Source organism: Pseudochaenichthys georgianus, chromosome 21 (assembly GCF_902827115.2).
Source record: "Pseudochaenichthys georgianus chromosome 21, fPseGeo1.2, whole genome shotgun sequence".
Taxonomy (NCBI): Eukaryota; Metazoa; Chordata; class Actinopteri; order Perciformes; family Channichthyidae; genus Pseudochaenichthys; species Pseudochaenichthys georgianus.
This window is the reverse complement of record NC_047523.1, coordinates 18,258,648-18,285,025: the sequence shown is the minus strand read 5'-3', so window position 1 is coordinate 18,285,025 and position 26,378 is coordinate 18,258,648. Positions and strand designations below refer to the sequence as shown.

General features: G+C 43.0%; 2 protein-coding genes across 2 annotated transcripts in view; both read left to right on the top strand.

The window, feature by feature from the left end:
• ranbp2 (RAN binding protein 2) overlaps positions 1 to 17,777 on the top strand; it is a 46,187-nt gene extending 28,410 nt beyond the window's left edge. Inside the window, exons 21-29 of the mRNA XM_034110717.2 lie at positions 228 to 404; positions 2,969 to 3,055; positions 3,238 to 3,413; positions 6,251 to 7,184; positions 12,782 to 12,871; positions 12,967 to 13,118; positions 13,214 to 13,487; positions 15,553 to 15,908; positions 17,151 to 17,777. Of these exons, the coding sequence (XP_033966608.1) occupies positions 228 to 404; positions 2,969 to 3,055; positions 3,238 to 3,413; positions 6,251 to 7,184; positions 12,782 to 12,871; positions 12,967 to 13,118; positions 13,214 to 13,487; positions 15,553 to 15,908; positions 17,151 to 17,456 (2,552 nt within the window). The 3' untranslated portion in view covers positions 17,457 to 17,777. The remainder of the gene's footprint in view (positions 1 to 227; positions 405 to 2,968; positions 3,056 to 3,237; positions 3,414 to 6,250; positions 7,185 to 12,781; positions 12,872 to 12,966; positions 13,119 to 13,213; positions 13,488 to 15,552; positions 15,909 to 17,150) is intronic.
• Positions 17,778 to 22,251: 4,474 nt separating this feature from the next.
• Positions 22,252 to 26,286, top strand: tpt1 (tumor protein, translationally-controlled 1). Its single transcript, XM_034110494.2, has 6 exons — positions 22,252 to 22,364; positions 22,959 to 23,026; positions 23,930 to 24,114; positions 24,225 to 24,330; positions 25,516 to 25,632; positions 25,910 to 26,286. The coding sequence occupies exons 1-6, from the start codon at positions 22,337 to 22,339 to the stop codon at positions 25,910 to 25,912; spliced, it is 507 nt and encodes a 168-aa protein (XP_033966385.1). The 5' UTR covers positions 22,252 to 22,336; the 3' UTR covers positions 25,913 to 26,286.
• The last annotated feature ends 92 nt before the right edge of the window (positions 26,287 to 26,378 follow it).

Below are 26,378 nucleotides of genomic sequence, written 5' to 3'. Positions count from 1 at the left end.
TCCTACAGTAAGTCGGTCAAATGAAAAAACACTGAGACTTGTCCCACACATTAATAAATCAAATGCATGTCGTTCATTTTTGCATTTGTGCATGATTTATTTGTGGTGTGTGTGTGTGGAACTAACACCTGTGGCTATGAAAGGAATGAAGAAGCTCCTTTTAATATATGCACTTCGATCCCAGGCTGATTAACCTGTTCTGCTTCTTTTGTATCCGTCTGTCACAGGGGCCCCCCAGAAAGAAGGAGGTAGCGTTGGGTCGTACAAGGACTCGGAAGTGGAAGTTGTGTACGTCAGGGAACCAACTGCCGAACAGGCAGCTTTAGCCCAGGAACTCCTGCTGCCTCTCACCTTCTTCTGCTACCAGAATGAACCAGGCTACACCAGCGACGACCAAACTGATGGTAAAGATATTTAGATGGTCGTCAATTCAGGAGATTAGTCGACTAATCATCGCACGTTAGGGCTGAACAATATACCGTGTCATGGCGATAACCGCGATATGCGCATGCGCGATATTCACACCGCAGGGACGTGCGGTTTTATTCATTTTTTTTAAAAATGCTAACGCACTTTAGCACAGAATTCAAAATAAAGATACCCTTATTACTTATCGAAACTGCACATACAATATATCCGATTAAAGCTGAGACTCCACAGATTATTTATAATATAGTATCTAAGCGATCCGATCTCGCAACAGGGGAAGCAAACACAGACATCACAACACGTACCTTTTACGGAGCTTTTACGGGAGATCGTCTCACCGTAGCTGTTAATCTGATCAAAAGACGTGTTCAATGGCATTAAAACGAGAAAAAACGCGGCTGAATCGGTTAATCCATAGGTTGATAATGTATCTGTGGCTTTGAATCAATTGTTTATAATCCATAATTCAATTTTTATGTAAAAATCGGAGCACAAAAGTTAGCTGCTAATGGTAGCCACCAGAGTGTATGCAGCTTCCGGTTTTGGCTACAAGTCACTCTCACTCCTTATTTGGTAATTTGTGTGTGTTGGACTGCCGCATAGCCAAGACCGGAAGCAGCAGCTTCCGGTCCGGTCTGGTGGCTACCATTAGCAGCTAACTTTTGCTCTGCGATTTTTACATAAAAATGGAATTATGGATTATAAATGAAATAATTTTTTTATACAGAGACGTTAAAATCGCAATGTCAGTTTTTTTCAATATCGTGCAGCCCTATCGCACGTATATGGTATATTATAAATATATATATCTTCTTTTTTCTTTTCTTTTTTATCCCTCTGCACATTACACCCTCACTAGGGATGTCCCGATCACCTTTTTTTGCTCCCGATCCCATTCCGATCATTTGATTTTGACAATCTGCCGATACCAATTTTTCCCGATCCGATCTTTATGCAATGCATTAAGAGAAAAAAAAGGTAACAGATAACGGCTGGTCATCCAACGCGATGAATTCAGCTATCTTGGCTGTTATTGTGTTGGCCTTTTCACTGTTCTGGGGCAGTTTCTCTTTCCTTTTGAAAGTCTCTGAAAGTGTCGGTTGTTTCAGTGCCGTTACCTGAGTGGCCGCTGTGTACTCGTCGTGTTGTTGTTGGTGTTTGTTTCTCAGGTAGCGTATTAGATTGGTCGTGTTGAACGTAGCTCTGTTCTTTCCACCACGCGGAACCTCTGCCTTGCAAACATTGCATCTGGCTGTTACACTGCCTTCGCTTTCAATTTTATAATACTTCCAAACTCCTGACATTTTCTCTGTCCCGACACCCGAGTCACCAGCTGAACATAGCCTCTCGTGCTAGTAGCTTACTGCTACTATTAGACACTGCGCCCACTCTGTTGCCAGATTTGAGAGAAATAAGCAACCAGGTCTATGAAAACAAGCCCAAAGAAAGCAACACATACATGATGTTGTGTAATTTTAAACCAAAACTAAGTCCTCAGGATGACTTTAAGACGTGAACATGGGCATTTTTGTTTTGTAACATTACATTTAAAAAAAAAAAAAAAAAAATTATATATAAAAAAACCCGATCCCCCAATTTTCCAAAATCACATTGGTTTCTCATACAGCATCTCTGTAAAATATGTGTATTCACTCTCTGTCCTAAACGCCTTGTTGGAGCTCCTGCCCCCCCTCCCTATGAGCCCAGTGGCCGTCTGCGAGACAGCGAGACACAGCCTGAAACCAGCCGAACACACACACACACCCGCAGCCTGGCTGGGAGTTTGTGTGTGTGCTCACACACCGCCTCGCCGCATCCCGCCGTCTCAGGGAGGGGAAATCGGTGGAGCTGCAGCTGAGAAAAGATTGAGTGTCTGTGTGTGAGGAAGACTTAACCTAACGGCTCTGCGGACGTAACGTAACGGCTCCACGGATTGGTCCATTTGGGTATGGGCACGTTACTGTACCCAGGAAGAAAACAATAGAAAAAGAGAAATCTCCAACGAGGCATTCTGGGGCAGCAGACAGGTCTTTTCTGTGTTAGAGTTTTACTCGCTACAGGGTGTACTTTGAGGGTTTGTGACTCTCCAGACCGTTTACATGCATAAAAAGCTTCATAACACACAAGAGGACGGGTAATAACCCGAAAAGCATGACATGGGACCTTTTAAAGTGCAAATTGCTTGTTGCCTGCATGATTGACGTGTATATCCCACATAACCATCCTGACATTTGAAATTAGGATCAATTAGTATGTTTTTATTTAAACATTTTCTTTTTAAGCAACAAAAGGTAATCTCTTTTGACACTTGCATTTGGAATCTGATGATATCTTTCACCAAATGTGTAAGTGTCTGTTAAACTGGTCGTCATCGTTCTGATAATCTGAATACTTTTATTCAGGGAAGTAGACAAAAAAACTGTCTAAGATTCTTTCTTACTGTATGGCCCAGGTTAGAGTGAAGTGAGAACTGTGGGATCAACAACTCATATGATAGCAAATAAAAGTTATTTATGTAGAATATGCTTTGAATTTTCAGACGAGGACTTTGAGTCAGCAATTAAAGCCTTGAATGGAAAGCTCTACCTGGATCCTCCTGAGAGAAAGGCTGCAGCATGTGGTGATGGTATGGCACTATTTTTTCCAATTACTGGCCCCTCACTTGGCTTTTTTCAAGCACAATGTTGGTTCAATACATCCTCAACTGACATCTTTAGGGCTTTGTTTCATAAATAATGATGTTTCCAATATACTATTCACTACATGGCATGCTATACCTAGCCCTAAACCGGCGTGTCCTGTATGCAGAGTCAGACTGCCAGGTGGTGTGGGAGAAGAAGCCGACACCGGAGGAGGAGGAGAGGGCCAGGAGGTACCAGCTCCCCCCCAACTTCTTCTGCGGCCTGAGCACCACAGACAGTGACACGGACCTTGAGAAGCCTGAAGACTTCGATACAGAAGTCCGCAAGGCTCAACAAGACCTGGTAATGGACCTAACACTTAGAAAGACTGCCATATTTATACACTGAACAAAAATATAAATGCAACACTTTTGTTTTTGCTCCCATTTTTCATGAGATGAACTCAAAGATCTAAAACATTTTTTATATACACAAAATAACCATTTCTCTCAAATATTGTTCACAAATCTGAAAAAATCTGTGATAGTGAGCACTACTCCTTTGCCGAGATAATCCATCCCACCTCACAGGTGTGGCATATCAAGATGCTGATTAGACAGCATGATTATTGCACAGGTGTGCCTTAGGCTGGCCACAATAAAAGGCCACTCTGAAACGTGCAGTTTTGCTTTATTGGGTGGGTCTGGGGGGGGTCCGAAAACCAGTCAGTATCTGGTGTGACCACCATTTGCCTCACGCAGTGCAACACATCTCCTTCCCATAGAGTTGATCAGGTTGTTGATTGTGGCCTGTGGAATGTTGGTCCACTCCTCTTCAATGGCTGTGCGAAGTTGCTGGATATTGGCAGGAACAGGAACACGCTGTCGTATACGCCGATCCAGAGCATCCCAAACATGCTCAATGCGTGACATGTCCGGTGAGTATGCTGGCCATGCAAGAACTGGGATGTTTTCAGTCTCCAGGAATTGTGTACAGATCCTTGCAACATGGGGCCGTGCATTATCATGCTGCAACATGAGGTGATGGTCGTGGATGAATGGCACAACAATGGGCCTCAGGATCTCGTCACGGTATCTCTGTGCATTCACAATGCCATCAATAAAATGCACCTGTGTTCGTCGTCCATACCATACGCCTGCCCATACCATAACCCCACCACCACCATGGAACACTCGATTCACAACATTTACATCAGAAAACCGCTCACCCACACGACGCCACACACGTTGTCTGCCATCTGCCCTGAACAGTGAAAACCGGGATTCATCCGTGAAGAGAACACCTCTCCAACGTGCCAGATGCCATCGAATGTGAGCATTTGCCCACTCAAGTCGGTTACGACGACGAACCGGAGTCAGGTCGAGACCCCGATGAGGACGACGAGCATGCAGATGAGCTTCCCTGAGACGGTTTCTGACAGTTTATGCAGAAATTCTTTGGTTATGCAAACCAATTGTTCCAGCAGCTGTCCGAGTGGCTGGTCTCAGACGATCTTGGAGGTGAACATGCTGGATGTGGAGGTCCTGGGCTGGTGTGGTTACATGTGGTCTGCGGTTGTGAAGCCGGTTGGATGTACTGCCAAATTCTCTGAAACGCCTTTGGAGACGGCTTATGGTAGCTTATGAACATTCAATTCACGGGCAACAGCTCTGGTGGACATTCCTGCTGTCAGCATGCCAATTGCACGCTCCCTCAAAACTTGCGACATCTGTGGTATTGTGCTGTGTGATAAAACTGAACATTTCAGAGTGGCCTTTTATTGTGGCCAGCCTAAGGCACAACTGTGCAATAATCATGCTGTCTAATCAGCATCTTGATATGCCACACCTGTGAGGTGGGATGGATTATCTCGGCAAAGGAGAAGTGCTCACTATCACAGATTTTTTCAGATTAGTGAACAATATTTGAGAGAAATGGTTATTTTGTGTATATAGAAAATGTTTTAGATCTTTGAGTTCACCTCATGAAAAATGGGAGCAAAAACAAAAGTGTTGCGTTTATATTTTTGTTCAGTGTACTAGGGATGCCAGAAACAGACCATGATCAAATTCGAAAATCGGACAGCCCTGGCGAATATTAATCGATTATTTGCCGCCGCCGATTGAACATGTTGAATCGGCGGGTTTTCGGCTGAAAAGACGTCGGCCCGGCTGAAAAGACCCGATGGTGCGGGACACACCAATCTGAGTAGGGCGTGTCGACGCTCATCGTCGGCCTGACGCCGATAATCGGCCTGGTACATAATTGATGTACTGGCCACCAGGGGGCCACATATTCACTTGGAACTCACACACACAAATTCCATGTATTTTATGTAATTATTAACAAATATACTAAGTCTGACATCTTCATTGACATTTTACAATCTCTCAGGGAACATCCTCTAATAGGCTCACTAAACAAATATAATTTCACTGAAATGTTATTTAATTTGTACAAGTGGCATGTTTGTATTGAACAAGTTATTTAATAGTGGAATTAATCTATTGGAAAGCACGGAAAATATGTGTGCATTAAGATGACATAAACATGAAGTCATGAACACTAACCCAGACATTAGTTGTCTAACTTGAACCTAAGACACTTGTAGCCTGTCTCTGCTGACGCACAATAAGGGGAATGTCAACACAGACACCAGTCAACTCTCTGCTGTTCCTCAGCGCCGCTCCCCCTCCCTCCCGCTGAAATTATGAATGAAAAGCGTATAGTAATCATAGATAACACGGCAGTATCCGCGACAGTTTGTTTTCATCTGATTTCAAATAAACAAAGTCTTGGTTTTTAGAATATTAAACTTGTTTCGCCAAATTTAGATGATAAATACAACTTTTAAGCTTGTAAAGGCATAATTACAAGCGGTAACTTAACGTCACAGCAGGCATAACAGCCGGTGTTTCTTGTGAGTGTTTCCCCGGGAAACAAACACAATACACACAAACGCGTCACAGATTATTTTGCGGTATTTGGCTGCCGAACTAAATCATCTACGCAGCTCGCAACGTAACTATGAGTCTATTGGACGGTATCAGTACTACAAGTAAAACATTATTTATTTTTAATTTTTTTATTAATTACGTTGTTTATAAATTAATGAGGGCCACAAAAAGAAGAGGTGGGCCGCCATTGGCCCATCCCTGATTTAGAGAGTATTATTTAATTTTTTATTTGATTTGTTTCAGGGTGTCCTTTTAAACCAAGCTGAAAATGCCTCATGCAGCCCTGCTTTAGAGGAGCCAACCTCCAGCAGCCCTGCTGTGGAGGAGCCAACCTCCAGCAGCCCTGTTGTGGAGGAGCCAACCTCCAGCAGCCCTGCTGTGGAGGAGCCAACCTCCAGCAGCCCTGCTGTGGAGGAGCCATCATCCAGCAGCTCTGCTGTGGAGGAGCCATCACCCAGCAGCCCTGCTGTGGAGGAGCCATCACCCAGCAGCCCTGCTGTGGAGGAGCCATCATCCAGCAGCCCTGCTGTGGAGGAGCCATCACCCAGCAGCCCTGCTGTGGAGGAGCCATCACCCAGCAGCCCTGCTGTGGAGGAGCCATCACCCAGCAGCCCTGCTGTGGAGGAGCCATCACCCAGCAGCCCTGCTGTGGAGGAGCCATCATCCAGCAGCCCTGCTGTGGAGGAGCCATCATCCAGCAGCCCTGCTGTGGAAGAGCCATCATCCAGCAGCCCACCTGTAGAGGAGCCATCGTCCAGCAGCCCACCTGTAGAGGAGCCAACGTCCAGCAGCCCACCTGTAGAGGAGCCAACGTCCAGCAGCCCACCTGTAGAGGAGCCAACGTCCAGCAGCCCACCTGTAGAGGAGCCAACGTCCAGCAGCCCTGCTGTGGAGGAACCAACGTCAGACCCGACATTCAGTCGCACTGAAGCCACGGACAGCACTGAGGTTTCGAGCAGCACTGGGGTTTCGAGCAGCACTGGGGTTTCGAGCAGCACTGGGGTTTCGAGCAGCACTGGGGTTTCGAGCATCACGTTCACACCGGGGGAGCAAACAGAGCCTCAGACTGAAGCTCCCAGCAGCAGCAGCTCTCCCATTGACCTGTCGACTAAGAAGAGCCCAGAGCCAGAGAGCAACCCCTGGGCTGCAGCATTCTCTGCTCCAACAGCTGCGTCAGGTACTGACCACTTCCTGCTCAACTGTGCTCCTGTTGTGTGTGTTCAGATATTATTTCTGAGAAACAACCTTCTTACCAAAGTTTCAGTCTTTCATAAAGGTTTATTTTTAGTTTTAAAGTAGTAAGGGCTCGGTATAAAGAATCAAAGTAAATGTATTCACATTGATGAATAACCATGATGTTCAAATCTCTTAATTTTGGAACTTCTTGGTCCTCTTTCGCTACCATGCTACATCAGACCTGGGACGAATATCTCGGTTAAAGGTCAACTATTATTCAAAATGCACTTTTTGATGTTTTTTATACCCCCGGTGTGAAAGGAGACTCACAAAGTGTCAAATAACCCCCACATCTCTAAAAACGGGGGTTTAACGGGGCTGATCCAGATTTGCTGTGGTCATGACGACATTACTAAAATGTGGGCTGGCTTTACGTTGAACTCCTGGCAACATTCCGCACCAACCTATCAGCCCCTATCAGAAACGTTGCTGTATCAGAAACAATGCGTAACATTTTTGGGAAGTAATATGGTCTGTGTTTACATTAGCAAGTATCACTATCACTGTGTAAAAAAGCAGGATATAAAAAAGTACTTTCCTTGTGGTAAACCTGCGAGAGAGAAAGAGTTTCAGTGGTTTAGAACATGATATGGCTTTTAATCACTGCAGCATTTAGCTGTATCTGCCGGTAGAAAGCTTTAGGCGCATTCACACTGCAGTACTTTTCCCACAAAGGTTCGTGAGAACTTAGTTCATGAGAACTCTTTAGTTCTCATGAACTAAGTACAGATCGCATTCACACCGGAATAAGTCCCTGGGGGAGGATTAGGCAAATGAAGCCGCTGACGTCACTGCTTCTTCTTCTGTGTTGGGTTTACTGGCAGGCCGCAAACAACTTCACGACGTATACTGCCACCCGAAGTCCCCGGAGTTGGGGACTGGCTTCCGAGAAAATCGCCAGAACGCCGACACCTCATCTCCACCGCTCCCATGTTTTCTTTTGTGTTGTTGTATCAGACATATGAACCTTTTTCTCCCACGAAAGTACCTGCTCTCTAGCAGGGATGCAAAAGGGCGTAAAAAAGGTTCTGATGAACTAATTTTTGTTCCGGCTCTTTTTGGTGTGAACGCGACATTTCGGAACTAAAGTGGGAAAAGTACTGTGGTGTGAACGCGCCTTTTGTCTTCACAGAGGAGAGCTCATGCATGCTCCAAAGGGGCGTGGCCAGCAGCAGCTCGGCAACATTTAAAGGGCCAGAACCAGCCCTTTATTAACATGGCTGAAATAGAGGGGTATGAAACAGGGCTAGAATGGGTGATCTGTTTGGCATTTGTTGGAGGGGGTTAAACAGTTAGTGTTCAGGGTGGGAGGGGTCAGCCAAAAATCTTTCCTGCCCGCCTCAGGGCATATTCTTGTTATTGTTTTTTTGCAAAGCTATTAGTTTCAGCTAGTGCTGCGTACCGGTACACCGAACCGGTACTGGACTTGTAAAAAGTTTCGGTTAAAACCGGAATGTCGGGAACCGGTACTTGGACTCGCAAAGAAACTAGCACTTACGTATATTCTCCTTTTTTGTTCTAAACCATCTAAAACCTTCCATAGATCGAGAAATTTGCACTGAGAAAAGACGAAAAACATCGTGTCGGCTTCTGATATGGCGGCCATTACTGAACTCACGAAGTCTCGCAAAATATCGCAACTGCTCGCGAGATCTGTGTGACGTCAAGGGAAGCTAGCGATGTGATTGGCTTAGACATAGTGGACAGCGTGGGCTGCTGGTCGCCATATTGGATATTTGGTAGTGTAGCTCAGGGGTTACTGCCGGGCCGCGAAATAGCTGTGAGTTTATCGTAATATTTGCAGAATTATAAAAATGTTATCATAATATTTTTTTAAAAAGTGTTTAATTTTTGCACCTATACCAGTCATATTATTTCATCCAGTAGCCTAGTTAATCTTTCACCAGAAAACCGTTGAAAATGGCTTTTATGATGTTCCGAGGGATTCGGCGGCTCAGGGTCTCATTCTCTTGTGCGCACGAGAAAGTTACCGGTGCGCCAAGTAGGAAGAGGAGCGCACAGGAGACAACCGTTTAATTGCAGACTGTTATGTTTATGTGGGGAAATGGTAGTGCATACATTATTTGAGATATATTTCAAACTCGGACTTCATTTTAAGGATATGTCGGCCAGGGGTGTAGAGCTATTTGTTTAAGCACCGGATTGGCAAAACAGGAGAGTAAACCAGTCTGCCATGATCTATGAATTCATGTCCGGGACCCTCACGGTATCTGCTGCCACAGCTGTTTTATACACTGAACAAAAATATAAATGCAACACTTTTGTTTTTGCCCCCATTTTTCATGAGATGAACTCAAAGATCTAAAACATTTTCTATATACACAAAATAACCATTTCTCTCAAATATTGTTCACAAATCTGAAAAAAATCTGTGATAGTGAGCACTTCTCCTTTGCCGAGATAATCCATCCCACCTAACAGGTGTGGCATATCAAGATGCTGATTAGACAGCATGATTATTGCACAGGTGAGCCTTAGGCTGGCCACAATAAAAGGCCACTCTGAAACGTGCAATTTTGCTTTATTGGGGGGGTCCGAACACCAGTATCTGGTGTGATCACCATTTGCCTCACGCAGTGCAACACATCTCCTTCGCATAGAGTTGATCTGGTTGTTGATTGTGGCCTGTGGAATGTTGGTCCACTCCTCTTCAATGGCTGTGCGAAGTTGCTGGATATTGGCAGGAACTGGAACACGCTGTCGTATACGCCGATCCAGAGCATCCCAAACATGCTCAATGGGTGACATGTCCGGTGAGTATGCTGGCCATGCAAGAACTGGGATGTTTTCAGCCTCCAGGAATTGTGTACAGATCCTTGCAACATGGGACCGTGCATTATCATGCTGCAACATGAGGTGATGGTCGTGGATGAATGGCACAACAATGGGCCTCAGGATCTCGTCACGGTATCTCTGTGCATTCACAATGCCATCAATAAAATGCACCTGTGTTCGTCGTCCATACCATAACCCCACCACCACCATGGGCCACTCGATTCACAACATTGTCATCAGAAAACCGCTCACCCACACAACGCCACACACGCTGTCTGCCATCTGCCCTGAACAGTGAAAACCGGGATTCATCCGTGAAGAGAACACCTCTCCAACGTGCCAGACACCATCGAATGTGAGCATTTGCCCACTCAAGTCGGTTATGACGACGAACCGGAGTCAGGTCGAGACCCCGATGAGGACGACGAGCATGCAGATGAGCTTCCCTGAGACGGTTTCTGACAGTTTGTGCAGAAATTCTTTGGTTATGCAAACCGATTGTTGCAGCAGCTGTCCGAGTGGCTGGTCTCAGACGATCTTGGAGGTGAACATGCTGGATGTGGAGGTCCTGGGCTGGTGTGGTTACACGTGGTCTGCGTTTGTGAGGCCGGTTGGATGTACTGCCAAATTCTCTGAAACGCCTTTGGAGACGGCTTATGGTAGAGAAATGAACATTCAATTCACGGGCAACAGCTCTGGTGGACATTCCTGCTGTCAGCATGCCAATTGCACGCTCCCTCAAAACTTGCGACATCTGTGGCATTGTGCTGTGTGATAAAACTGAACATTTTAGAGTGGCCTTTTATTGTGGCCAGCCTAAGGCACACCTGTGCAATAATCATGCTGTCTAATCAGCATCTTGATATGCCACACCTGTGAGGTGGGATGGATTATCTCGGCAAAGGAGAAGTGCTCACTATCTCAGATTTGTGAACAATATTTGAGAGAAATGGTTATTTTGTGTATATAGAAAATGTTTTAGATCTAGGCAGCGGGACGTATACTCCGCCTCTGAGAAGTGCAGCACCAGCGCGCCGAGAGCTGTGCCTTTTTACGCACCGCCTTCGCTGTGTTTACCTTCATCAGAACAGCTTAAGAGTGACTGCAGGCTGCTACGTGAGATGTCCAGTCACTAAGGCGCATGATGATGATGATGGTGTGTGTGTGTGTGTGTGTGTGTGTGTGTGTGTGTGTGTGTGTGTGTGTGTGTGTGTGTGTGTGTGTGTGTGTGTGTGTGTGTGTGTGTGTGTGTGTGTGTGTGTGTGTGTGTGTGTGTGTGTGTGTGTGTGTGTTGTGTGTGTGTGTGTGTGTGTGTGTGTGTGTGTGTGTGTGTGTGTGTGTGTGTGTGTGTGTGTGTGTGTGTGTGTGTGTGTGTGTGTGTGTGGGTGGGTGTGGGGGGCTCTGCGTGTTCGGTGTGTTTGTGTCGGGCTCTGCGTGTTCGGTGTGTTTGTGTCTGTCCGACACCAGCATTTGTTTTCAAATGACCATGAACAGTAATTTACTTTTGGGTGTTCCCAAAGTAAATTAGTTTAATCTTAATCTCGATGTAGTGCTAAATGCTGTCGGACGTGCACCAGAACAAACGTCACTATCATATGTTCTGAAAAAAAATGCCAGTCACACACACACACACACACCCTGGCGACCGGACACCTCCTTCATAATGCGCCTTCTCCTCGTTTTCCCAGCATTCACTCGATTATCCGTAAATCATACAAACAAAACCAAAACGTTGATTTATCTGTTTTCCCGTTTTGGTTTAAAAACGGAATAAAGTCGGTTTTTTTGGTTTTCCAAAAAACGACACCGGTTCTTTTTTAAACGTAGTTAATATGTTTTGGATGCATATTGTTCTAGTATTTGTTCAGGCTGTTACAATTAGCCTCTGTTGCTACCTGCTGGACCTGGTGAGTAAATATTAAAATCAGTTAAAATTGACAACCGGTCCGCGATTTTTATTTTTATGTATCTGCCGGTCCTTGGCACAATAAAGGTTGGGAACCCCTGGTGTAGCTAACTCCTTTGTTTGGTGAAATAAATGTTTGAACTTTGTAGTAGTTCACTGTAGTTGCTGTCATAAGTCATTTGTAGACTAAGTGGCAAAAAGTTGTTTTTTTTACATTTGTACTTTGAAGAGAAATGTAGACACAAGTTGGAAGGGAGCACAATAAACCTGACGAGTTTGAATTTGAGTTGATTATGAGTTTATTTTCAATTGATAATTAGCTCACAATAAGTTCACTTTAGTTACTCACACAACTTGACACAAGCCATGGGTTCAGGTCCGGACCTGAACCTGAACCGCTGGACTTGAGTCCGGACCTGAACCTGAATGTGAGTCCAGGTTCGCAGCACTAGTTTCAGCTCATGGCCAACATTTTGAACTGCTTGTTTTTTGTTTCTTATTTCTTTTACAATAACCCTGCCTCCTAGTCTAAGTGTATTGTCACAGCAGTAATCGGTGATATTTTTACTTTTTACACGGGTCACCTTGATTTACTGGTGTCTATTAAATTAAGCTTTTATACTTTTACGGTATTAAGGATTTGTAATTATTATTACATTGTAGTACTTTTAAGTTGAGGATCAGAATAGTTCTTTCAACACGATTCATCAGATTGAATGCATTGCTGTATCATCAGATGACTTTACACAGTGTGTGTTGTTGTGTCCATCATGCTGCTGGCTGTATTCCTGAATATAATGCAGTATTTGATGATATCTTTTTGCCGACCTCCACAGACTCCTCCGGCTTTGGCTTCGTGACATTGGGAGGTTCCTCTTTTGCTGATTTGGCCCAAACCACAGACGGGTTTGCATTTGGAGGTCAAGGTGAGCTTCTACATTTTCTCAAGTCTTTTTGGCAACCGACTGTCTTAGCAACAACGTTTTATTTCACCACCATCTATTGCTTTTCATTTATGAAGACTCCAACTTCTCATGGGCAAACGCTGGAGCGACGGTATTCAGGGCGGGCATGAGCTCTGCGCCAAAAAACGACAACGGTGAGGAAGGCAGTGATGAAGAGGACGCTAATAATGGGGACATTCACTTTGAGCCAATCGTGTCACTACCAGAGGTACGTTAAACTGAGCTGTCATACTGTAGCTTTCCATTTTCCACATTAATTGAAGTGATGCGTTCAGGATAACTCCTCGTCTCTGCGCCTCTCAGGTGGAGACCAAATCTGGAGAGGAGGATGAGGAGATCCTGTTCAAGGAGCGCGCCAAGCTGTACCGATGGGACCGCGACCTCGGCCAGTGGAAGGAGCGCGGCGTCGGTGACCTGAAGATCCTCTATCACCCGAGCAAACGTTTCTACCGGATCCTGATGAGGAGAGAGCAGGTGCTGAGGGTGTGTGCCAACCACACCATCATACCAGCCATGGAACTCAAACCCATGAACGCCTCGGCCAACGCGCTGATCTGGACCGCCACCGACTACTCAGGTACTGAAGGAGGGTTGATGCAGAGTCTGCATCTGTCCTTAACCTGTTAAGCCCGAGAGGACCCTAATCCGGATCCTGCGGGTAGTTTGTTCATGAAACTGTGTCTCAGGGCTTCTTAATATTTAAAAACCATACGAACCATTTTTACTGAAACAAAACGCAAGTCTCACAAGAAGCGTCTAAATGAGCCCTGAGCGGGAAAAAATGCTGACGCACTTAGCACAGAACTCAAGGTAAAAATACCCTCGTTACTTATCGTAACTGCACATACAAGCTATCAGATTAAAGCTGATAGGTATAAGTATCATCACTGAGCGATCAGAACTCGCGACAGGAGAAGCAAACACAGACATCACAACCCGTAGCTTTACGGAGCATTCACGGGCGATCGTCTCACCTTAGCTGTTATTCTGATCAAAAGTTGTGTTCAATGGCATTAAAACAATGAAAAATGCTGCTGAAGTTTAATCCATAGATTAATCCAATGTGTCTGTTGAAAAAATTCTTGATAATTCATCATTCCATTTTTATGTAAAAACCGGAGATTTCATATTAGCTGCTAATGATAGCCACCAGAGTGTATCGCAGCTTCCGGTTCCAGGCCATTCTGGCTGCGCATCACTCATTCACCAATGGATAATGTTTAGATGGATTTTAGGAACTTCCCCTCAATTCTATTGGCTCTAACGGTTAAAAAGAAAGGTCAATCATCAAAATCGAAGGGGGGTCAGAGATATGGAAAATGCACCCAAATGACCCCAGAAGTGTTTTTTTGTGCTAAATCTCTCTAAAAAGGTCAAATGTCACTTGTTTTGCATCAATCTTGATACAGTGTACTTATTATATGTTATAGTTTGGATTCCTAAAGCTTTTAGTCGACCATCCCATCATTCAAGGGTGGTTTTCACTATAACCATTTTTTATTTTTTTTTATTTTTTTGGACGGACACAATAATTTAAATGTTTTTACTGTGTTCAATCTGAATTTACTTTAAAATTAAAAAAAATCTATATTGATTCTGACTTTTCTACTCCTTGTTTGGAGATAAAAGATGATTAATTTACCCCTTTTTAGAAGTGAAGTTATGGTCATTTGTTCTGGGAATGTCATTTTCAAGCCTGAGACCTGGAAAACAGGCTCAGGGCTTAACAGGTTAAAGGGGACCTATCATGCAAAATGCACTTTTTGATGTCTTTATACATAACTATGTGTCCCCGGTGTGTCAGGGAACTCACAAAGTGTCAGAAAATAAAACCCTCTCTCTTTTCCTCCGTACCCAAATCTCTAAAAACGGGGGTACAACGGAGCTGATCCAGATTTGCATCCGATATGACGCAATATCGGAAATGTGGACCCACGGCACTATCAGAAACGTTGCTATCCAAAACAATGCCCGACTGTTTTAGACGTAATATGGCCTTTGTTAACATTAGCAAGCATGCTAACCTGTACTGGAGAGAGCATGTGTAAAAAATCAGGAAATACAAAAAGAGGAACTCACCTTGTTGAGGTTTGAGCTCCATACTGTTTCAGAAATAATCCTTGATTTGGTTTTGAACATGATGACGTTTAATCACGGCAGCATTTAGCTGAATCTGCCGTGTAATTCTGAACAGGCATAAGCTCCCCCTCCTCTTTTTTCTTTTCTTCAAGCTAAGGACCCGAATCAGCCGTTCTCTCACAGGCCTAAAACAGAGGGATATGAGAGATGTCTAAAATGCATGATCTTTTCATTTAATTTCAAACCTTTATTTATACAGATAAATCCCATTGAGATCATTCATCTCTTTTTCAAGGGAGACCTGCTCAAGTAGTTCCACATGAAACATAAAAACATAAATAGAACAACAATCTGTTTGGTATTTTGAGCAAAACACATCATAGACATGTTTTTTATATATCTGAGACTGAAACTAATTAGCTACTGAAGAATATCTTGTAGTGATACACTTCCCATTTTATTGGTATATTTTAAAGGCAGGCACGAGTCAATCAGTTATCTGAGCTAACAAGTGTTTTGATGCCTTTTGGATTTCCTGCTCATATTCTTTTCTGATTTCACAGATGGCGACGGTATAGTGGAGCAGCTGGCGGCCAAGTTCAAGACCCCTGAAATAATGGAAGCCTTCAAGAAGACCTTCTGCGAGTGTCAGAGCCGCTCGGGCCAGACAGAGGGCGACGCCGCGTTCCACTCGACGCCACAGATGTCCAGAGTTCAGGAGCACTCCAGAGACACCAACCCCCGGGTGTTCCTCACGGTGACGGCCGACGGACAACCGCTGGGCACATTGACCATCGAGCTCTTCTCTCACATCGTCCCCAAGACGGCGGAGAACTTCAGGGCTCTCTGCACCGGAGAGAAAGGCTTCGGCCTCCGGGACTCCATCTTCCACAGAGTCATACCGGCATTCATGTGTCAGGTGAGGACCTATCAGGATAGATCAGCACACATATTTACATGTGACCCAAGCTGCACCTTTATTAAGTATGATGTGGAACCTGGTGGAAGAGTTGTTACCTAAGTAAAAGTAACAATACTACATTTCGTAAATACTATTTTAGAAGTAAGAGTCCTCCATGCAAAATCTTACTTAAGGAAAAACACAAAAGTATCTGCATCAAAAGGTAAAAGTAGTCCTAATGCGTAATTGCCCATTTGAGAATCGTATATATATTGGGTTACTTTTATGAATAACATTGTCTACTACTGCTGGATATCTGAACCTATAAATATATGTCAATGTTTATTTAATAATTGATTTAGATTTTGTTTTAGCTAATAATCTAAACCCATAGGTAAATAGTAGCAAAAGCTGTAAAATTGGCTTCTAAATTGTAGAAGTGTAAAGAAGAATACACTGAGAATACTCAGGTAAAGTACAAATATCTTTAAATGAGTACTTGGGTAAATGTACTTTGTTACTATCCACCACTGTATGAAACAAATGTGTCAGCGCTGACAACATTGAAGTGTGTGTGTGTGTGTGTGTGTGTGTGTGTGTGTGTGTGTGTGTGTGTGTGTGTGTGTGTGTGTGTGTGTGTGTGTGTGTGTGTGTGTGTGTGTGTGTGTGTGTGTGTGTGTGTGTGTGTGTGTGTGTGTGTGTGTGTGTGTGTGTGTGTGTGTGTGTGTGTGTGTGTGTGTGTGTGTGTGTGTGTGTGTGTGTGTGTGTGTGTGTGTGTGTGTGTGTGTGGTGTTGTCTTGTGCTGGCACCTTCACATTGTTAACTTTAGTGTAAATATTTTACATTACAGAGCGATGGTTATTTTGTACAACATAAATAATAAAAACAGCTTTGATGCAGAATGTTTTCACAATTACCAAGTATATACATTGGATTGATTTGAATAATTGTGATGTACTTTAATTATGCAATGTGCAGATATATTATGTAGTAATATAAAAGTAGTAGATCGGGTCGCTATTGGCAGATTATTACAAAATGTGCAGATATTAAACTTCAGGGACTGGTAATCAGTGACTGATCTCGTTCATGGGACATTCTGGAAGTATTTCAGTCGCACTGATTTGAGGCTGCAGAGATTAAAGTGACAATGAAGATAACATGTGGATGTTAATTCTCGCTTTCAGATGTGATGAGTTGGCCAATAAAAGAGGCCTCCCTTATGTACAAAGACTAACGAGTTCCCCCATGTTCTTTCAGGGAGGCGACATCACCAACAGTGATGGCACCGGAGGGAAGTCCATCTTTGGCAGCAAGTTTGAGGACGAGAACTTCGATGTTCGGCACACGGGCCCAGGCATTCTGTCCATGGCCAATCGAGGCCGAGACACCAACAACTCGCAGTTCTTCATCACCCTGAAGAAAGCCGAACACCTGGACTTCAAACACGTGTCTTTCGGGTGGGTGCGGGACGGCATGGACGTGGTGCAGCAGATGGGGGAGCTGGGCACAAAGGGAGGCCCGCCCACAAAGAGGCTGGTCATCACTGACTGTGGTCAACTGTAGCTTTTGAAATGAGGACAATGAGAAGTCTTCTTTAGGCTATTGGTCTGATAAAACAAGACTTTGGAGAATGATGTGTTCTCTCCTGCTTGAACTGAATCCTTAAACATTAGGCATATGAGAATTGAACACTGATCACAGGACTTGTAGACCCTTCATCATAGAAACCTGGCTCTGGTAGCCTGGAATTGGAAATGTCATCCTTTTTAAACACAATCACAACGGGAAACATGGTGTAGTATGTGGGAGGGGGCAGACATAGTATACTTTTCTCTGTTGCACTTGTATCTTTATCATCCTCTGTCAATAAATTGAAATTCTTTGTTTGTGTGTATAATAATTGTATATGGTTTACTATTTTAATGTTCTTTCTTTTGTTTTCTATTTTGTCTTGCACATGCTCAACTTCAATGTGCCGTGCTGGTCCTCTTCATAAGCGCCTCCTGGGTATTTGGTCCCTTTTTTAGAGGACGGAGACACCTGGTTTGGATTTTACATTATAGTTTGACATATATTCACAGAGTTGAAATGGTGCTTGTTGTACTAAAATATGCTGATAAAGAAAAAATAAAGTTTTACAAGTATTGTAGATTGTTAGATTGTATTTAAAAATGTAAATGTTTCCCCTTGCACAATGAAAAACAAATGTTTCTGTCAATATTCTTCTATAAGATGCATCCAACCTGTCAAGTGTGGTGATACAATGCTGCATTGTGGGTCACATGACCTCTATAGAAAAAACACATTATTAGACACAGCTTGACAAAATGTGTGACCTGGACTTATACCGAAGACTTATGACTTCACTTCTACTTGTAGAAACGTACCTTCCCTAAGCACAAAGATAAAACAAAATGTAAAACTGTTCCCGGAGAAAATTAATTTTCCTTCATTTTCTATTTACAAACTAAAGTAAAAAAACGATTTTGAGGTACTTGTACTTCACTTCAGTATTTCCATTTTATGCTGTCATTCTACTCTACTTAAATTCAGAGGTAGATATTGTTCTTTCGCTCCACTACATTATGTAGTACCTTTAGTTACTTGGCAGATATGGATTAGAACATATAATCAACCCTTAAATAAGACTTGTTACACCTGGATTAAATTCCCATGCTACCAAGTAGTAAATTAAATAATAAAAACGTGTTCCGCCTTTACAAGCTTGATTAACACATGAATAGATCAATGATTATAATCAAATCATACAATATAAGTTATTTTTTTATTTAGTTATATTTAATTATGTTTAGATGTCAAATATTTGTTACTTTACTTGAGTAACATTTTGAAAAATGTTATTACTTATCTGTTATTTGTTTTTCTTTTATTGTTATTGTAGGTTGTATTGTGCCTACCTTTTTTATATAATAAGTCTACTTTAACTAACTGCACTCTTGCAGTTGTAAAACCGTAAATGTCCTCGACAAAAAAAGGAAATCTGATTCTGAATAGCGCAGGTCCCCTCTTCCTGCAGTGGTCCGGCTCAACAACCACCACGGCCCCTGGTAGACCCCACCTCTGTAAAATACCACCAATGTGCAATAATGTAAAAACAAACAAACACAGCAACAACTATGTGCAATATATGCTTCTCATATATTCAGTGTTTCCCCTGCCATTGTCTTGGAGGGGCGCTGCACCCCGCCAACGGAGCACTGCGCCCCCACTGAAATTCAAGGTGTTTTAAAATATTTGGAACCAAATTGCAACTAATCTATATCTACTATCACTTTTCACATTGCACATGTGCTCTTTCATTAAATAAACTAAACGCTTTCATTTTAAGTTGTGAGTTTAGTGTTTTTGACCCTAAGAAACACTGATGCACTAATCAATAACAATAATCCACAGCTCCTCTCCCCCCCCCCCCAAAGCAGTAAACCTAGGGGAAAGCTACTAGCTGCTAATCAATCAATCAATGTTTATTTATATAGCCCAATATCACAAATGTTACATTTGTCTCAGTGGTCTTCAAAGTTTGTACAGAATATCAGTATGACAATACGACACCATCTGTCCTTAGACCCTCACATCGTACAAGGAAAAACTTCCGGAGAAAACCCACAGTTTAAAGGGAAAAATGATGGGAGAAACCTCAGGGAGAGCAACAGAGGAGGGATCCCTCTCCCAGGACGGATAGATGTGCAATAGATACCGTGTGTAAATCGAAGAGATAATACATTTAAAACATAGGTAGACCAAATGTTTGGAAATGCATCTGTCTATAATAAGAAGATGAATCCACGAGGATGTCAGCAATCTTGTGGGAGCCATCAGGGAAGTAGTATGATGAGAGTCTGGCAGAACCGCAGAGACAGATTCAGCCACGACTCGAAGTCCAGGACTCAGATCCAGTGCTCAGGATAGAGGATCCAGGACACACGACCACAGCAACAGGATTAGCCTCGACTCAGGATCCCGGCGTATATATGGACACAAAAAAGGGATTTGGGGGAAACTGGGTTAATCGGAACATGAGAGTACACAGGTACAAACAGCCAGAGAGACGGAGTAAGGTGCCCCCCTCAACAGTCCAAACCTATAGTGCTTCCTGATTTTTCGGCCGCGGCCGGACAATAAAGTGTTTTTATTTTAGAATTGTTTCTGTCACACAAATATAAAATTGGTCCGTGTTGCAGAGATCAAGGAGCAGATGTGACAGCGGCACAGCGACACCACACATGGAGCAGTCTGCTTTCTCCAGCAGCACCAGTCCAGAACCAACAGCAGAAGGACCAGCTCTGAATCAGGCCGCGTCGCTGCGGCTCAGAGACACGGGGAGGGATTTGTGCTTTTGAAAAACACTCGTTATCGTAATGTCAGGTTTTTGGTGGATTTAATCAAGTCTTGGATTGCAGAGTATGAATGTCCTCTTGCTATTTTCAGTTGATAAATACGTGTGTAAAGTTTGTGAAGGCAGGAGGAAAGCTTCCGCGATCACCGTCTCCTCTCCGTTCCTCCAAGCCCCGCCCCCTCCTGAAAAATAACTACTAATAAGAGTGACAGGCTGATAGTGACCCGATAGAAACTTTATTATTCACTTAATCACTGAGATATAATGAAGCTAACTTAGTCTCATACATTCATGGGATTCATGCAACAGTGAGACAGAGAATGTGAGTGTGCACCCACATGCAGTATTTTAGTTGTTATATGCTGTTGTAAATACTCCTGTTGTCTGCTGTGTTCAGACTCAAGTCCTGTGTGTGATGCCACATTCAGGACATTCAGTGTCCTTTCTTTAACAGAAGAGCGTGGCTAGAAGCTGCAGCTCGACTGCAGAAGCATTAGCTTTTTGTTTTTGAGGATGGAAAAATGTCACACACAGATATAGGGAGGCTAGACCTATAGGCCTACAATTGATTAATTATGGTTTATAATTTAATGTCAAGACGAAGAAGAAGAAAATATGGATGCACTGTTCAGTGTCAATCCTGTGTAGATGGAGGTTATAAATCTCCAAAATAATGTTCAGCTGAAGTCTCAGCAAAACTCACAACATTTCTGGAGCCTTGTAGACCCAGAAAACTATAAGAACATTCACCAAGCAGCACTGAACACGTCTGCTTTATTTGGCTCTACATGCCTTTGTGAAGCAGCTTTTTCTGACATGCATGTCATGAAATCTAAATACAGAACAAGACCGACTGATGAACATGAATGACTCTATTAGAGTGAACCTAAGTGGGTCCACTCCAGCAGACACCTGTATAGTGACTCCATGCAGCGCCAGTCATCTCACTAACTGTAAAAAAGAGTGAATGCACTTATTTTACACACGTGCCATAAGATGCTTGCAAGGTGGTGATTAAGGCGATGTATTTACTATGTGGGCCATAATAACAAGTGAAAACATTGTATTTTGCTCTTGGACATTTATGTGAATCTTCAGTGAAGTACTTACTATGTTGTCCATATTAATATGTGAGAAATTGTCGTTTTCTTGGACCTTGATGTGAAGTTAAGATTTGTGATAAGCTTTAGGTTTTGCAATTTCACACTTTTGTGTATAGCTTAATTCAACTGATGAGTGCTATGTGAATAAATGTAAGCGATGCGATGCAAGTAGCTCTTGGCCACTTTCATTTTTTCAAAGTAGCTCTCAGGTGAAGAAAGGTTGGAGACCCCTGAGCTAAACTAACGTGTCTACATACATGCACTCCCTTAGGATAGGTTGAGGGAAAAGGGTAGCAAGTAAGAAGTAGGAAACAGAGGTGGAGAGGCACACAGGGAGAAAGGTCCCCACTGGAACCTAAATTGGTTAGGTAAGGAGTAGGTCTGTGGGCTGGGCTAGGCCTTCTCTGCAACCTGTTATCCTCTATTAGAACCTCGAGAGGTCATAGAGGGGAAAGGTTGCCAAGTCCAGCCATTACTACTGTAACAGGGATCTTTACGCAACTATTTGCAATAATAATTGTATTAATGTAATATACCACACTTCATTCTACAGTGCTAACCTTATTGTATATTATAAATACTGCTGCTACTACTCACTACTTGAATGTGGACTTCTGTTTGTACATTTGAATTATTTTTTATTTTATTTCAAATACTATGTGCATGCCTTTTGTATATGATAGTGTTTATTTTCTTCGCCTGAATCTATACTTTGCTGTAACAACGTACATTTTCCCTTTGTAGGAGGAATATAGGAATTCTGATGACAGTGCACAGACCGGCAGGTGTAGTACCACCTCCGACCACCACGTGAGGGTGGCAGCAGAGCGCGCAGGAACAGACCGGAACAGGCCGACCCAGGATGACGTCAGGAGAATCTAAATACACAGCGTCGCGGCCTCTTCGCTCTTTTCCCTCTCTCGTGCTGTTTGGGCGGCAGGCCTGCGTTCTGTCTGTGAAACTCCAACACCTAAGCAGCAACCATGAACATCTACAAGGATGTCATCAGCGGTAAGTCATCGTGTTTAGTGAAGTGTTGTGTAGTTATTGGGTAACGGCTGTTATTAAGGCTGTGTCGTGTTATTTAAGAGTTAGCCGGCTAGCTACCGTTAGCTCTTTAACGCGTGTTAACATCGCCAGCAACATTAGCTTGAGGCTAACCGTGACTATGCCCAGTTTTGGCAAATACAACCGGTGACACTAAGGCCGGTTAGCTTTAATCTTTGTCGATGTTTCTATATAGACCGGTACAGTGGCTAATCGTTACCGTGTTACTCATCACTACGTAAAACTAATAGCAAAAATAACTATTTGATACAGGACGATGGTGGAGGATATTAAGCAACTGAAAACCGCCTTGGTCATGAAAAAGTTACGGGCTATACGTGGCCAAAGCATTGGCCATTAGTACTAGGAAAAGTGACACAATTTCCCCCTTTTTTATTTCAAGCCCCAACCGGCTCCCGTTCAAGATGTTTAAACATGTTAGGAAGCTTCGGCTGAGGAGTTAAAGCTAGCTGTTCTGTGGAGATGTAGTTAATGGCGCAACCAGGGGGTCCCCCGCAGGCGTATGTTTTCTAAAGTGTCATTTGTATCCTTCCGCAGGTGATGAGATGTTCTCCAACACCTTCAAACTATCAATAAGTGGACTGTTCTATGAAGTTGAAGGAAAGGTAAGTCTATTGGGTTTGCGGGTGAAAGTGATCTAATCGCTTGAATCAGGCGTTTCCTGTGGTCTGGCGTGTGCAACGTCACAATAGCGAGGCGAGCCAGTGTGTTATAAGCTTTGTTTCCATTGTCACTTAGTCTTTTGTTAAAATGCATGTTTCACACCAAAGTATTCTGTTTTTTAAAAGACGTTTATGTATCCTCACATGGAGTGTTATGGGATATTGGTAAATACAGAACAACTGATTGTTTTTAAGGTTGAATATCAGCTGAACTCTTCTGTTAAAAGCTAAGGGCCTTTAGTACCAACTGGCTCAAAGATGGCCCCAGCTCGCTGTGGCACATAATGAAAAACAGCTAGTGGAATGGAGATTATGGGATATTGACACCATTTAATTGTTTTAATATTCACACTTAAGAGTCAAGAAGAGATGTTTAACAAAGCAAATGTGTGTGAAAACATAATTTGAACTGTTATGGCAGTCATCCATTGTCATAATAATGTTATGAAGCTCTTCCATAATCTGATTCATACCATGTGACACATCATCAAAGTCATGTAATTAGTGCTCCCGTTGTCATTTAAAGACAATACCAATCAGGATGACTCAGGGGGAAGGTCCAAACACGCACAACATTACTTTACGATGAGCTAACTGAAGTCACACCCAACCCTCGTTCACACGCTGTTGTCAGTTTCTGAATATTACAAAGTACAATTAACACAGGTCTGATTTTGGCTGTATTCTTGGTAAAGCGGCTGGGCCTTCAAGTCTGATGCGTTGGTGCCAAAGCTGTGCTAAGCATTTCAATTTAGTTGACGTGCCTGCACATTTTGGTCCTTTCTACATAAAATTAAGTAGTCTTTTTCATTGCTGTCCTCTCTGCTCCCCTGCTAATGTCTCTAGACCGTCACCCGGACAGAGGGCTTTGATGATGCGCTGATTGGGGCTAACGCCTCTGCTGAAGAGATGACTGATGGCAATGACTCTTCTACCATTTCTGGCGTCGACATCGTCCTCAACCACAACCTGCAAAGAGTCGAATTCACCAAGAAATCCTTCATGTCATACATAAAAGGATATGTTAAAGCGTGAGTTTCATTGATGGTTCAATGAACCAAGGATTGAGATATCTAGTTGCATATATGAACCCATCGCAGGTTGGGTTGATCTAACACAATCCTATTTTTTGCTTGTTCAGCATTAAGACCCACCTGGAAAAGGAAAACCCGGACAGGGTGGAGGCCTTCAAGGCTGAAGCCCCGGACGCAATCAAGAAGATCGTGGCAAACTTTTCCAACTACGAGGTATATAATTATGAAAATATGAGCTCAATGTCACCCCTAATGGCAACTGTTTAACCTGTTAAGCCCCATACCCCCCGCCGGTCGGGGCAACGGGCTTCCCCCCCCCCCGTTTTTTGCACTTAACGGGAAGAAACTCAGCTAACTGATGATATGAAAAATGTTTACCGAAACAAAACCCAAGTCTCACAAGAAGCGTCTAAATGAGCCCTGCGCGAAAAAATGCTCACGCACTTGGCACAGAACTCTAGGTATAAATCGATCGATATACTTATCGGATCTGCACAAACAAGTTTACCTAACATCCTGAGATTCCACAGATTGTAGAAATATATAAAAGTATCACCACTGAGCGATCAGAACTCGCGACAGGGGAAGCAAATACAGACAACACACGGCGTAGCTTTAGGTAGCAAAACGGGGAGATCTGCTCACCTTTTGCTGTTATTCTGATCAAAAGTTGCGTTCAATGGCATTAAAACGAGAAACGCTGCTGAACGTTAATCCAATGTGTCTGGCACTTTTTTTGGGTCAAAAACAGTGTATGACAGCTTCCTGTTTTGGCTACACATCACTCTCACTCGTTATTTGGTAACGTGTATGTGGAACTTCCCCTCGCTTCCATTGGCTCTGACGGTTAGAAAGATGTCAATCATCAAAATCGAGCAAGGGGGGCCAGAGACAGGTCAAATACACCCAAATGACCCCAGAAGTGGTTTTTTCCTTTCTAAATTTCTCTAAAAAGGTCAGATTTAACTTGTTTTGCATCAATCTTGATACAGGGTACTTATTATGTTATAGTTTGGATTCCTAAAGCTTTTAGTCTACTATCACATCATTCAAGGGTGGTTTTCACTATAAGTAATTGCTTTTTTTGGACGGACACAATAATATACTTTTTTTTTTTTTTACTATGTTCAATCTGAATATACTTTTTTTTAAACATCTATATTGATTCTGACTCTTCCACATCCAACTCACAGGTTTATCATTGCTTTGAGAAAAAAGATGATTAATTTACCCCTTTTAGAAGTGAAGATAAGGTCATTGTTCTGAGAATGTCATTTTCGAGCCTGAGACCTGGAAAACAGACTCGGGGCTTAACAGGTTAAGGCTGGTTATCTCATGACTAACATCACTTAAAAACCGTGGCGTGTGCTCTAACGGGTGGTCTCTGTCTTCCTGCAGTTCTTCACAGGAGAGAGTTTAGACTCTGAAGGCTTGGTGGGTCTGCTGGACTACCGTGAAGACGGGATCACCCCGTTTATGCTTTTCTTCAAAGATGGTCTGATTGAAGAGAAATGCGTAAGTACTCCGCTAAAACTGCAGATGCACATACATTTCAGAAAGTAACTTTATTGTGATGCAGCTCTAAATAAAAATGAGGTTGGAATTAAGCTGCTTGCGGTTAAAATTCCTGGGCTTCGGGCAAAACGTCAACAATTACTTGAATCTGACTATACCTACACAAGGCAATGGATATTGTTGTTCTCTTGCGGAATAATTGATCTTATATACATATATTAAAGTTGGAAAATAAAGATACATTTCAGGAATAATTGACGTTTTTTCTCTCTTACAGTAACTTCCCGGACCGTCATCTGCTTTTTAATTGGATGCTGCTTTCCAACCGGCCCCAATAACAGACTGAAGGAGCAGTATTTGGCATCATAGAACATTCTTGAACAATTTATTTTTATTCGCATTAAGGACCTCAGCATCATGCAAGGCTGAGTGACTAACACAATTGGTCACTGAATACGGTTTTAACTTGGCTTTTGCTGTTTTTGATCCTAGGATTTGCCCCGTTTTTGATTTCAAATTAAAGGCAGGACAGTGTGTGATTGAAAGATGGCTTTCCTTCAACTGCATACTATTTGAGCATCTCCTTACGCAGGTTGGATTAATATGGTTACACAAACTTCTGGATTGATTTGAAAATAAACACTCATACCACCACTTTCTAGTATGCTGTTTTTTGTCAAATGACTTTATATGGTACATTTCAAACCCCCAGCGTTTGGATGAATTTGACCATGTGGTCTTTGTCG

Coding starts and splice junctions, on each gene's coding strand:
- tpt1 (XM_034110494.2), top strand. CDS start 22,337: ATGAACATCTACAAGGATGTCATCAGCG. Junction 22,365..22,958: donor CTACAAGGATGTCATCAGCG/GTAAGTCATCGT, acceptor ATCCTTCCGCAG/GTGATGAGATGTTCTCCAAC. Junction 23,027..23,929: donor TCTATGAAGTTGAAGGAAAG/GTAAGTCTATTG, acceptor TAATGTCTCTAG/ACCGTCACCCGGACAGAGGG.